Source organism: Sabethes cyaneus, chromosome 3, assembly GCF_943734655.1.
Source record: "Sabethes cyaneus chromosome 3, idSabCyanKW18_F2, whole genome shotgun sequence".
NCBI lineage: Eukaryota > Metazoa > Arthropoda > Insecta > Diptera > Culicidae > Sabethes > Sabethes cyaneus.
Window position 1 is genome coordinate 48204363 of NC_071355.1, and position 14145 is coordinate 48218507.

General features: G+C 43.9%; 1 protein-coding gene across 1 annotated transcript; it reads right to left on the reverse strand.

Moving 5' to 3' along the window:
- Positions 1–13187: 13187 nt before the first annotated feature.
- LOC128744272 (tetra-peptide repeat homeobox protein 1-like) lies at positions 13188–13856 on the reverse strand (the record flags this gene model as incomplete). The annotated part of the gene is made up of 1 exon (XM_053841128.1): positions 13188–13856. A coding segment is annotated over one exon (669 nt), but the record flags the coding sequence as incomplete, so codon positions are not given.
- Between the last annotated feature and the right edge of the window lie 289 nt (positions 13857–14145).

Genomic DNA, 14145 nt, shown 5'->3' on the forward strand with positions numbered 1-14145 from the left:
CATGATATAACGCAAAATGGAACGTTAACCATTTAGAAAGTGTAGAAAAATCTCTCCATTCTTCAATTACTATAGTTCTTATAAGAACTGTTTACGACCACAATGGCCTGCTGCTGAATTTGCTGCCCATCAGTCGACCCGTTTCCATTTGCCTTCAGTGTTGGTTTGCGATAATTGCCATTGCAACTGCCGCCAAAATGCCATCGGGTTTGCCTCGAATTGTCGTCGATGGTGCCATTAATTGCCGCAAAAGTCCTTGGATTTGCATCCAATTGCCGGTGTTGCCGCCAAAATACCAGCGTTTTTACCTCCAATTGCTGTCGGTGTTGCCGCCAAATGCCGTTGGTTTCGCCACCAATAGCCGTCGATGATAAATACTGACCGTCCGTCAGTGCGATCGTGCGATAAATGAGCAGGCGGGGAACCAAGTGTACCATTTTATAGTCACTGGCACTGTCGCTGCTACTTGTAAGCTAGTGTAGGTGGTGGAGGAAACCATATCGGCTGCTGCTACTTAAATGATTGTCCGACACTGATTGAGCAAGCTATCGAACAATTACGCATGTCTGCGATGGGGATAATGTAAAATGTTACGTAAAGTGCATCATGTGGGATTCACGTTGGCCATTGCCCGCTGATTCCGCTTGTCTTCGGGGTTGGTGTTGCCGTCAATAGCCATCGATGTTGTCAATTGGATTGGAAAAGGGGTGTGGCTTACAAAGTGGTCTCAAAGGTTATCATTTGGATCCAAATCCTTTGGTGTATCTAATTGTCGTCCGTGCCTGTGAAGCTAGGCGATCACAAGGGAAATGTATGGGAAAATTCGACCTTAAAACTTTATACACATTTTCACTATTTAGCGAATAAAAAATTATTATTAATATGTTACTATAAAATTGCTGGACATTTTATCTATCCAACGACATATTAACTGTTATGTTTCGTTCAGTAGTATAGTAGCTATTAGCGTTTGAAATATTTCATTCAAACGTTACACTTTTATTTTTCGTTTTTACAAAGTGCTACCCAGTCCCAGTATAGTAAACAAAGACGTAGTCCTACGTCAAAAGCCTGTTAAGCCGAAGACTGTTAAGCCGAAAATCCACAATACGGCATAATTAGTTTTTCCGAAATAGGTCCAGACTAACTTTAACAAAAGGATCCTTTTTTATCTCTTTTGACGTAGGACTACGTCTTACCGCAGGGGGTCATTCCACAGGGTGTCATTCAAGTTACTGTCACGAAAATATGAAAGATTTTGAACACTAATAGTTCTACCAACTATGAATGAATTTTCATGGTATAGATACCAATCGACTCGTAATAGATTTAACAATTATGTGATTTCTATTATAATTCTAAGTCTAATTAGTGAAAATTAACGAAAAGTTTCAAGGTCAAATAATCCCATACATTTTCTTCGTGATCGCCTTGCTTCTCAGGCAGGGACGACTGGTGAATACACCATCTGTTTACTGTTTACTTCGATTACTTTCCTTTTAGAAAAAAAAGTGACGGAGTCTCCCCGTTCCAGCAGGTCGAAGATATTTTATGACTAGAGATGTCCCTTAATCGTTCGATTAATTGAAATAAACGAATAACAAAAGAATTTTTTCAAAGCATACTGTCAGTACGAGTAGCAGAATTAGTCGAATAGTTCAAACGGAATAATATGAATACGAATAATCTCCGAGTCTTTTTATGGTTTTGTTGCATTATTACATTATTGTTGCAGTATTTTTTGCAGTGTCATTCAATGTCATTTTTGTATCATTTGTGTACTTCTTTTAAATAGTTTTGCTGATCCATATTAATAAAAGCCCATAAAAGCCATATTAACCCATTATGTCCTACCGAATAAAATTTCAAACCCCGTTTGCAAAATTTATTTTCGGCTAAATTTCAATAGTTAACAATACAATAGTTAACAATAGTATCACTAGAAGACAGATAAGGCAGGAAACTGAAGTGTGTGTGAGATCATCTCATAAGTTTTGTCATTTCATTTGTATTTTCAATAGTGAAAAGTTGTGATAAAAATGGCGGAAAAAAGTAAAAGAAAAATGGCAAAAAAATTACCTCTGAAATGCATGAAAACTTTTGCATTTGTGATGAAACATTACTTAAAGTGTAAAATAGTATAAATATGTAAAGTCTATCACAAAATTCGGAAAAAATATATAAACAATTTTGTGATTTGTTCGTTTCAATCTGAGCGTATGAAATATCAATCCTCATTAGCTAAATTAACCTTGAGTAGGGTATATTGCTGCTTCGTCGTAATTGCCTATTCCCGTCCTTTTAAATTATTAAAAATATCAGTATTTTTATGACACACAATGCAAAACTAGTTATTCCCTAATATTTTAGTTTGTTGTCTATCATACGCGATCAATCAAAGTAAGCTGAGATCTATTTAAAGGTTTTTTTAATTTTTCGTGCGACGAAGAAGAAAATGTCGACTAATCGTTTTAATTTTCGTCATTCATAAATGAAAATAATGGCATTGTCGTTATTTTACAGCTAGGAAAATTTGCCTGACCTGCAGAAATTTTGCAGAATAACATTTGTCATGCCGTCCTACACAAATGCATGCGCGTTAGCTTCGTAAACTTTGTTATAATTTTTAGTTCGGACGATGAAAAATTTTGATGGACGGATTTTAGAACGGTACGACGAATTTTAGAAATAAAGTCAGTTGCGTAATTTCAATAATATGCTTTAAAATCGCTTTTCAGTGATTTCAAAGTACACGGATCGGAAGGTAAGTGTGTTTTAGTCAAATCAGCACAAGAACTTTTGAATTATTCATTAAATCCATCCAACAAACGATGAAAATTAGAAGCGCTTTACTTACTAACTAGTTACTACGACGGGAATTAGAAATAAACCCTAAAAGCTTATTAACAGTCAAGTATTTGAGCATAAACTTTTAAAGAAATCCTGTTTTTTCTCCGTGGTTCAGTGGAAACAACAATTCAGATTTTATTGAGCAACGAACCATAGTAGGAAGAATACAATATTTCGAACAATCAGATAGTAATAAATCGTGCCAATAAATCGAAGCTGGCAACATAAAGCTGCTGTTATGGTTTTGCGCCCAATCTGCTACGATATGGCAGCTTCCGCCTTGCTGCCGAAGTTAATTATCCAACCAACCGACGACGACCGGGCGGCGGCCCACCGGGGAAATGAGTTTGTAAACATTCCCAACCTGACCCGGTCAGGATGGGTCAAAATTGTTTCGAAGCAGGTCAACCAAGCAGCTCGAGAGGCCACCACCACTGCGCCGCATCGAAAATGGTTCAAACTTCACGCAGCTTTCAAATTGTTTCGGGTTCGATTTGCTTTCATCGCTTGGCTGCCATTTGATTGTTTTAATGGTTTGCTCTTGGAAAAGGAGGTCGTTTCTTATTTATGACCTTGGCGATTTGCATAATGGCGAAACTTTTATTTATCAAAGTTTGTTTAAAAAAAAGTGATGAGCTCTTAGGTAATTAAAAACACAGAATTGTTGTGAGGCACTTTATTTTTATTTTTTTAACTTCAACAGTAATAAACAACCACAACGGTTGTTACTTCAAAAGCTTCACTTAAAGACAGCCAGCAGATTGTGAGTATGTGTGTGCCCTCTTGAAGCCATATTACGCCGGAGTGAGTGACTTTTTCGGTCATAAATCACGAGGCCTTCGAGCGTGCAAAAGAAAGTTAATTTTACATTCGTTCGATGATTTATGTGTGAAATAAGCTCAACCCTTGTGCCTGCTGGCACGGGTAGACCCGCACACTTGAAGGACGCCGCCGCGCCGAGTGAAAGTTTGCCCAGAATTTTCTTCCACGATGGTTATTAGATTTATGCAAATTAAATTAGGCGAACGGGTTTCCATTAGAAAAGTTTCGGATCAGGAACATAATTTCGTGTCAGTCGCCGCAACCAGCAGCGATTTGTCGGGCGGCGGCGGTGGGCGGTGCAGGCTGCGATAAAAACCAACTGTCGAAAGTTCGCAATTTATTCGAGCTTATGACTGGTAAATTTCTGGTGTCAATGTTGGAGCAACGTTACTAATGAATGAAACTTTAATTCTTCCGGAAAAGGAGACTTCCGTTGTTATTTCGCTGTCCTTTCGTTCCACCATCGACGAATTTAGACCTTATTTTGTCTTCTATTCAGCTCCAGGAACTACTTAAAATAACTTATTATTTCCTTTACTCATCTTATTCATTTGACTGGGTTAGAAAACTGATTGCACTGTTATGTAAGATGCTGTATTTTAAACGATTGAACTTGCAGTGGCTTACGGGTTCCAAAGCAGTAAAGTGTCAGCATTACCGTTCATTGTCGTCGACATCAGTTTTCGTCATTACCAGAAATCAGCTTGGAAACGGGTGATCAAACAAAAGCACAGACTTAGCTCAGCATCGTCCTCGAAGCAACCAGCAACGCGCGGGATGACATCGTGATGCTTTCATTAGGAGAGGGTGAGATCCCTCGGCGAGACCGGGATAATGCCAACTCGTTTCCCGGCAAAATCTTTATCATCACGATGAAATTAAATAGCGTTTTAGCTTCCCCTGGCTTAGCTTGCCCGAAACCCCCCGATTTCGCAGCTGGCTTAAAATTGCATCCCACAGTGGGAAGAAGTATTAAACTCGTTAAAATTAAAACTAGCTTTGGCGGGCGCTTTCTGCCTTCCTTACGCTTTGTCACGACGGGTAATAATCAGCTTGTCATACGGCACATGCAGACACAGGATCCGGAAATGGAATGGAATGTTCAAATGGCTCACCATCTCCGTCAGCCGTTCTCTCGAAGCGCAGCAGCTGTACACGCAAAGCTTTCCGAACGTAGCGCTCCTTCGGTCGGTGCGCCCCCCTTTTTGCTTGGATTTTGCTGCGTGTGGCTCACATCAACATCAGCGGCAATAGCTCTCCTCAACGAGGAATGCAAATAAAACTTTCGGCTAACTGCCGTTGTCGGGAGAAGTTTATGGTGGGGTAGCAAAAATGTTTGCTAGCTACAGGTATTTTCCGATTTGCAAAACCGTTTTGCTTTTTGGTTGTATTGTCTGCTTTATTGTTTTGCAGTTCTCTTGAATGTTACCTCTGTTGGAATAAAACTAGAGGGGTTATTATGATCAATTTATCTTTTCAATAGTTTTTAACAGCAAACCTGTTCGATGTCAAATCATGTCTTTTACATGCTATAAGACAATTTTTCAACTTTCCTCAAAGCCCTTATTACCAAAACGTTAGAGGTTTCATACCGAAAATTGGTGATTATCAACAAACTTTCATTTTTGCAAAGGCTATGCATATTATGTGTTATTATACATACATTTAAAAATTATAAACTCAGTTCGAATCTCTTCTTTTTCTTTAAGCGCCATTCGAAGACCTATCTATGGAACCAAAAAGTGTCCCACTGTGCTTCCAATTTTACTGTTATGTATTTTCTGTATGCATTAATAAATGGACTGACTGACCGATTTTTATGCGATTATGCTGACACCTGGTAGTGAATTCACATTACTTTTTTTACTTACTTGGCTTGCTGTCCTAGCAAATAGCCTGATGAACAATGTTTCTTCAATTTGCTCGGCTGAGGGTAGCCGCTCTCCAATTTCTTGGGCAACGTGTACTCTCAGCCAGTTCTCCCTCCACCTGATCTACCCATCTGGCTTGTTGCGCCCCTGGTCGTCTTGTTCCTACCGGAATTAAAGCGAACTCCATCTTTGCAACGTAGTTGCCCGGCATTCTTGCAACATGCCATGCCCATCATATCCGTCCATCTTTAACCACCTTTTGAATAATGAGTTCGCCAAAGAGCTGTGCGAGTTTATGGTTCATCCTGCGCCTCCATACTTCGTTCTTCTGTACACCGCCGAGGATCGCTCTTAGCACTCGTCTTTCGAAAACTCCGAGCACTAGCAGGTCCTCCTCGAGCATTGTCCAAGTTTCATGCCCGTAAAGGACGACCGGACAAGCGTCTTGTACGGTGTATACTTTGTACGGAGGCTTAGTCTGGCTTACTGGGTTATCAAAATCATCGCAAAAGCAGACGAATTGACTAGATTTGTTGAAGATCGTGTCCTGCGTGTTGATAACCGCTCGGTTCACAACACTTTGTAGCGCTAGGTTGAACAGCAGGCATGAGAATGAGAGACCATCACCTTGACGAAGTCCTATGTGTGATTCGAATGAACTGGTCAATCCAACCTAATTCCGTGCATAACACTGTATACCACCCATTGAATTAAATCAATTTGATGAACTGCCTGGGGAAGCTGTTCTCGTCCAGGGCTTCGACCGATCCTTTTTTTCTACCGCAGTCCCACCAACGCGCATTCAAGTTCACACCGTCCGTTTAGTGATGGAATACGAACGCTATGCATAACACAACTGGCAGTTTGCTCAGTCAAACGCCGATGGCAAGCAGCAGTATGAACGCATTCTAAAGCTTTTTAATATTTTCGTTTCGATCAAGTTGCCTTTACCGTTTGGAGCAGCGAATGACTGCAAAACAGTCAAATGACTGGCAGTCACCACGCTTACGAAAAGCAACCGCACAATCGCATGATTCAATACTACAAAAAAACAACCACTACATGTGCATGGAAGAAGTCGGTCGGACTCCGCCCAATACAAACGAATATTTTGCTTGCGTCGGACCGACGTCCGGGTGACAAACTATTACTGTGAGCAGCCGATTTGGAGACAAAAAGAGAAACGAAAAAATACGTCACCGTATGCTTCCAGTCAGTTTGCAGTTTATATTCTCAAAGCGCAAAGCAAAACGGGAGATTGACTGTTTGCTTCTGCAGAGATGCCGCATGAATTGTAAGACGGCAGCAGCGCAAGCGGCAGATTGACTGAATTCAAAAAACAGTCAAATGATCGTTCAAAAAGCGGAGTTTGAATGCGGAAAGTTCGCATTCACGGCAGTCACATTCAACTTGCGATCCCTTTTCAAGCCCTGTTCTCGTCCATTCTTTTAGATAATTCTTTTCGGTCGATGGTATCATATGCGGCTGTGAAGCCAGCGTACAAATGGTGCGTGGAAACTCTGTATTCATGCCTCTTTTGGAGGATCTGTCGCAGTGTAAATATTTGATCCGTTGTTGACCGTCCTGCAACGTACCCGGCTTGATAAATTCCCTCAAATCTGTTCACAATCGGTAATAGACGTCGGACAATGCTTCTGGGACAGCACTTTGTAGGCGGCATTGAAAACGATGACTGTTCGATAGTTCTCACAGTCCAACTTGTCGCCCAACTTGTGTAGATCGGGCAAATAATCCCATCTTTCCACTCGTCCGATATCTGTTCTGTATCCTAATTTTTAACAATTGCGATTTATTGTTCGTTGGCTGTATGATGGCCTCCTCAACGTCATTTACCGTTGGGGCAGGTACCCACCTCACCTCCGTTTGCCGCACCGTCAAAATTGCTTGCTGATGGTGTTCTAAAAGTCGTCGAAAGAGGCTTCGTCCAGCTTGGTCTCTTCCAGTAGCGCAGCTTCGAGTGTGTGCAAATAGTTTGCGGCGACGTCTGACTGCTGCAGCCGCGCGAGCTTTAACCAAGGCAGGCGTCGATACCGAATGTTTTTCACAACGGAGAGCTTTGGGCGCATCTTAACCATCACTACGGGATGATCCGAGTCAACGTTAACGCTTCAATAGGAAGGTTCTGACGTCAATGACGTCTGAGAAGTGCCCTCTCTCTATTTGATTTGGTGATTATGCTGAAAGAAGGTACTATGTACGGCTATGTTCTTGAAGGCGGCAAAGTCGATTAGTCTTAGGCCTTTTCGGTTGGTCAGCGAGTGTGCGCTGAACCCTCCAATCACCGGGGTTTATGTTCCTTCTGCTTCTGCTGAGGATTGAAATCCCCGGTGACGATCTTGATATTATGGTTTGGGCTGCGGTCGTATTCACACTCTAACCGCGCGTGAGGTGGGGGTTGTGCACGTTGATGATGCTTATGCTGATGGACGGGCCCTTGATTCTCATCCTGCACATTCGAGGATTGATTGGCCACCACCCAATTACACGTTTCCGCATCTCGCCTATTACTATGAAAACTGTACCCAGCTCTTATGTGTTAGCACAGCTCTGGTAGATGGTTTGCTCACCTCTGAACACCTCCTGCAGCGATACGACGTCGAACTTGCGACTCTTCAATACGTCGGAGAGCACTCGAGTGGTTCCTTGGAAGTTGAGAAATCGGCAGTTGCTCGTGCCAAGTTTTCAATTCATAGTCCTTATTCCGATTGATCCAGTCCGAATTTCTTGTCTCACCGAAGCTCGGAAGAGTCCTCTTTCTCCATCAGCATACGACCTTGGCTTCCACCGGCGTTGATTACTCGATTTCCTTCACGGTTGCTCGTATCCCGGCTAGTACCACTCAGAGGTAGAGGTAGGACTTGCTGAATACGAGGCTAGGAACGTCTCTAGGGTCTACCTTGCGTCTACAGGTGGGAAAGGCACCGTCGGTAAGCATTATTCAGCCGTTTACCAGCTAGCGAAATCACCTATGCAACGCCAATCATTGTAACCATGGTGAAAACAGTCAAGCAACTACGCTCGATGCTTTGTTGGTACTGCCAGCTCAACCCCGGAGCGAAGAATTTGGGTATCGTGTGGTACCTCGTATCCACCGGATGTAGTCAATCCGATATTTACAACATCTCCTCCCTTCAGGAGAAATGCGAGAGCGCCTGATTTCGGCCGCCCGATGATTCTACGTGACGCGAGGAATTCCCAATCTGTTCGCTAAACGATTTGGAAGTGTATTCGATGTAACATCTACTTAACCACAGACTGAAGACGCGCTAAGAGATGTTCCCATTGGTATGATCCCAAGCAACAATTTGGGTTTTATTACACTCTTATGATGGCATTTAAGACCAAAATTGGTCATGAAAACCGCCATAAGACTCCAATAAAACTCACATTGTTGCTTGGGATGTCAACGAGAAACTGTGTGTTTGATGATGCAGATATACTAGCAGGCAGCAAGAAAATGAACCCTTCAAATATGCCAGAATGTCGAATACCTTCAACTATATCAATAAAGTGCTCCGACACTCTCTGCGTGCCTTTAAGACCCATTCTAAATATGTTATTATTAGGCGCAGTTTTTCCACAATGTTGGAAGAAATCGATCATGTTCCCGGTACAAAAAAAGTGAGAAATGCGGCGTATCTAATTGCCATGGAGTGACCTCACTAAGTGCTGGTTCAAAATTTTTTGAGATACTAATTAATCAGGAACTTTTTTGAGTCGCAAAACACTACATCTCACCAGAGCAGCACGGATTTTTCCTTGGCTCTACCGTCACTAACCGCGTACAGTTCTCATCGCTGTGTCTTTCATATATGAAGCATAGGCTTCAAGTTGGTGCAATTTATACGGATCTAAAGGTAGCCTTCGATAAAGTTAATCACCACATCTTACTAGCCAAACTTGACAGTTTAGGGGTGTCAACAAACCTTATCAACTGGTTCATGTCGTACCTGACTGATCATCGCTTGTGTGTAAAACTGGGCTAAATAGAATCAGAAGAATTCCGCAATCGTTCGGGGGTCCCTCAAGGCAGTCATTTAGGGCCATTGCTGTTTATCATATTTTTCAACGACGTATGCCAATGCTTACCGGAAGGTTGCAAACAACCGTATACCGACGACCTTAAAATTTTCTAGGTAATCAAAACCTCCACTAACTGTCCGTTGTTACAAGCAGTCAGCAGACAAATTTCACGACTGGTGCAAACGCAACTTCTTGGTGATAAGCGTTGCGAAATGCTCAGTAGTCACTTTTACAAGAAAAAAGCACCCGATTCAATGGACGTACATGATAGGAAACGAACGCGTAGATAGAATAAACGTAGTATGTACGTGACGTTGGGGTTATTGTAAACTCTGAATTGAACTTTCGGAAGCATTACAGTCACATCATTGCCAAATCTCGTAGAAATCTTGGGTTCATTCTACGAATCTCAGCGGACCTCAGCTGAGTTTCTTGATCCATACTGATTGCGCGCCATATACTTCAGTCTGGTTCGACCAGTTTTTGGAACGAGCGGGGCCCGATAAAGTACATCGGAGAAAATTTGGAAAATTTACATTGGAGATTTTATCGACTAATAAGTAAAAGACTGCTCAGTTATATTTAATTGGCTCAGAAAAATTTTATCTGAATTTTACAACATGTAAAACAGGCCAACTGTCCAAATTGGCGGGGTTGAATATATCGGAAAACGCCTGTGTTCTTCAACCCCTGGACCCCCTTGATGCCCTCCTAAGTTCGGAGTCAAACGACTCTGCCCCGGGGAATGGGCGCACTTTTCTTGGCTAATGTTAAAATCATTGGACAATGAAATTAATATCCCAGCAATCGGGTCAAAGTGACTACTTTGTGTGTTATTCGTTGATATGTATGGCTGTATGTGTGTTTGGTGGAAATTAGCATTCTCTGTCGGTACGTTTCCATGGTGTAGTTTTTGTGTGAAGGAAAACATCTATTCCGGGAAGCTGTAGAATATGGGGCACACGCAAATTGCCCTGAGATGACTATTGTGGATATTAAATTAATATTAGTTGTTTCTGCAGTGCAGGGTGCTTGGAAAGAGCTCTCAATAAAGAGATAGAAAATTTATACTGAGCGATTACGTGAGTGGAATTATCGTATAGCTTTAACTAAAACATTGGAAAAAATTAGAGAAGTTGAGGTTTTTTTTTTAATTTTATGTTGCGCAACATTAACTCGGACAGCAGCTTGACCATCGCATTTTGTCACGCAAAGCGAGCAGGCATGCAACGAACAACTGCACAATTTCACACTCCTTTTAGCCTCGGTTGAAGCGTGCTTATCAAACCCGCCGCCGGCGGGTTGATACTGTGCACTATTTTGGTCAACCATCCGATATAAATAATAATTTATTTCATTACCTACTGCCGATATCGATAAAACCAGCCACCATCGCATCGTTACGTGCTCGCTCGCTTGGTTCGTCCGGGCGGGTGGTGAGATCCTACGAGTGGTGGTAATTCCATAGCATTACCATTTAATTAGATTTTTGCTCCCTATAGGGCTGATGATACCGACTGAACATAATATCTTTCTTTCTATCGCTGCTGCTGGTGCTGTTGCTGCTGCGGTGGATGCTGCTGATGTCGTTCTCCGATCGCTAGTTAACGGAAGCGGTCTAACCGGTGCGTCCTTCGCACCGTTGCGCGGCCGACTATGAGCCAGTAATGGCTAATATATGCGTAACCATTACTTCCTTCCCACTAGTCCACCGGTTCCGGATTGGATACAGTAACGAGTGGTAATAGTTGCTGCTGATGCTGCTACTGCTGCTGCTATTCGTTCCATCCTAGGCGGTTGAGATTCTCATTGAAGGTTGGTTGATTTCCATAAACGTTGCTTAGTTTAGTCTAATAATAGAGGAATTGGTTCTTCTTAGCGAAGTGTTGAAATTACTCTGGCACTTAAATATTAAATTATGCAAGATCCGGCGTTCGGTTTCGACGAGTATTTTTCTTGTTTTCTCAATTTGAATTTCTATCGGTTTAATCATTTCTCGTAGGAGATATTGGAACTTGGATTAAAACCAGTTTATAGCAAATTCCATAGATGTTTTAGTTAGCTTTCTTCTTAGAGCAAACAAATCGCTTATGGCTTCCAGCTCCATTTATGGCGCGTGAGAAAATCCCTCGTAGCATTTATTTAGCTGTCAGCCCATGAACATAACTACTGAACTGCTGACAGTGTTTGTCTTTTTCAGTTTACTACTTTTCAAAACAATTCGTTCATGAATTGCAGTACTGAATGGTTGCTCGACTAATCTGTCAGTCTATTTTCTTGCTCTTGACTTATAGTTTAGATCTCAAAGTTTAGTTTTTCAAACTACCTGTTTTTCAAAATCGATCAAAACCTGGTTGAAAGAAATTAACTACATCTTTGGAGCAATATTTACGTTTATTGTAATTGCGTTTGCTGATGTTGGTAGATCAAAGTGAATGAATGATTCACATTTGATTTCATTCACTCTTGTCAAGATTAATTGAATGTAGACAACAACATGAACATGAACATGAACGCAAGTGCTTCGTTCGAATCGTTGGTTTCAGGTTGGCAATGCTAAGTTCAGTTAATCTGTACTAGAAACAACAAAGAATGATCAGCAAATTATATCAATTCAGGCATATTGCATCTATTGAATATTAGGTTTCTAAGCACTTATCCTAGTAATGCCGGATAGAAATTGCTATTTGAATATTTCCAAGTAGGTTTTAATAGGTTTGGCAACGTGAGGTCAAGCGTTGTCATGCTGTAGAATCATTGTCGTGTCTTTGCTCGTATTATGACCGTTTTTCGCGAAGTATCTGGATCAATTGCGACAACTGAGTTCGATATAACTTGGTCCCACCAAATACAACGCAAAACCTCTGCCACCTGTATATTTGGACGAACCGACGACGTAGAAACTGTTGATCACAGACGAAAGAACTGTGCTCAACTTTTTGTACTCGTGTCATTCCTAACGCATGCAATCGCTTGGAATTGGTTTAGTTACAGCAAACCTTTCTTGAACTTGAAACGGATCTTCATCGAGATCTTCTACGTTGTTTCACTTAGAGCACCATATCCGTAAACCTTTTGGAGCTCTTGATGCGTCCTAATCCCAGTCGGAGTCCTAGAAACTAGGACGGGAACTGGGACGAGGAACTGGGACGGAGAACTGGGACGGAGAACTGGGATTGGAACTGGGATTGGAACTGGGATTGGAACTGGAACTGGGACTGGGACTGGGACTGGGACTGGGACTGGGACTGGGACTGGGACTGGGACTGGGACTGGGACTGGGACTGGGACTGGGACTGGGACTGGGACTGGGACTGGGACTGGGACTGGGACTGGGACTGGGACTGGGACTGGGACTGGGACTGGGACTGGGACTGGGACTGGGACTGGGACTGGGACTGGGACTGGGACTGGGACTGGGACTGGGACTGGGACTGGGACTGGGACTGGGACTGGGACTGGGACTGGGACTGGGACTGGGACTGGGACTGGGACTGGGACTGGGACTGGGACTGGGACTGGGACTGGGACTGGGACTGGGACTGGGACTGGGACTGGGACTGGGACTGGGACTGGGACTGGGACTGGGACTGGGACTGGGACTGGGACTGGGACTGGGACTGGGACTGGGACTGGGACTGGGACTGGGACTGGGACTGGGACTGGGACTGGGACTGGGACTGGGACTGGGACTGGGACTGGGACTGGGACTGGGACTGGGACTGGGACTGGGACTGGGACTGAGACTGGAACTGGGACTGGGACTGGGACTGGGACTGGGACTGGGACTGGGACTGGAACTGGGACTGGGACTGGGACTGGGACTGGGACTGGGACTGGGACTGGGACTGGGACTGGGACTGGGACTGGGACTGGGACTGGGACTGGGACTGGGACTGGGACTGGGACTGGGACTGGGACTGGGACTGGGACTGGGACTGGGACTGGGACTGGGACTGGGACTGGGACTGGGACTGGGACTGGGACTGGGACTGGGACTGGGACTGGGACTGGGACTGGGACTGGGACTGGGACTGGGACTGGGACTGGGACTGGGACTGGGACTGGGACTGGGACTGGGACTGGGACTGGGACTGGGACTGGGACTGGGACTGGGACTGGGACTGGGACTGGGACTGGGACTGGGACTGGGACTGGGACTGGGACTGGGACTGGGACTGGGACTGGGACTGGGACTGGGACTGGGACTGGGACTGGGACTGGGACTGGGACTGGGGCTGGGACTGGGACTGGGACTGGGACTGGGACTGGGACTGGGACTGGGACTGGGACTGGGACTGGGACTGGGACTGGGACTGGGACTGGGACTGGGACTGGGACTGGGACTGGGACTGGGAATTGGACTGGGACTGAGACGCGGAACGCCATTCACGCAACCATAAGCCAACCAGCCGTCGTTGCTGTGTGCAGACATTCTGCTACTTACACACTCGCGAATTCACAAGCTCAAATTGTCTTCCTGCATTGCTCACTTACGAGTCAAATAACTCGTGAGCAATCAGCTGCCTGTGAGGGCTATTGGCCCCAGTACAGTATG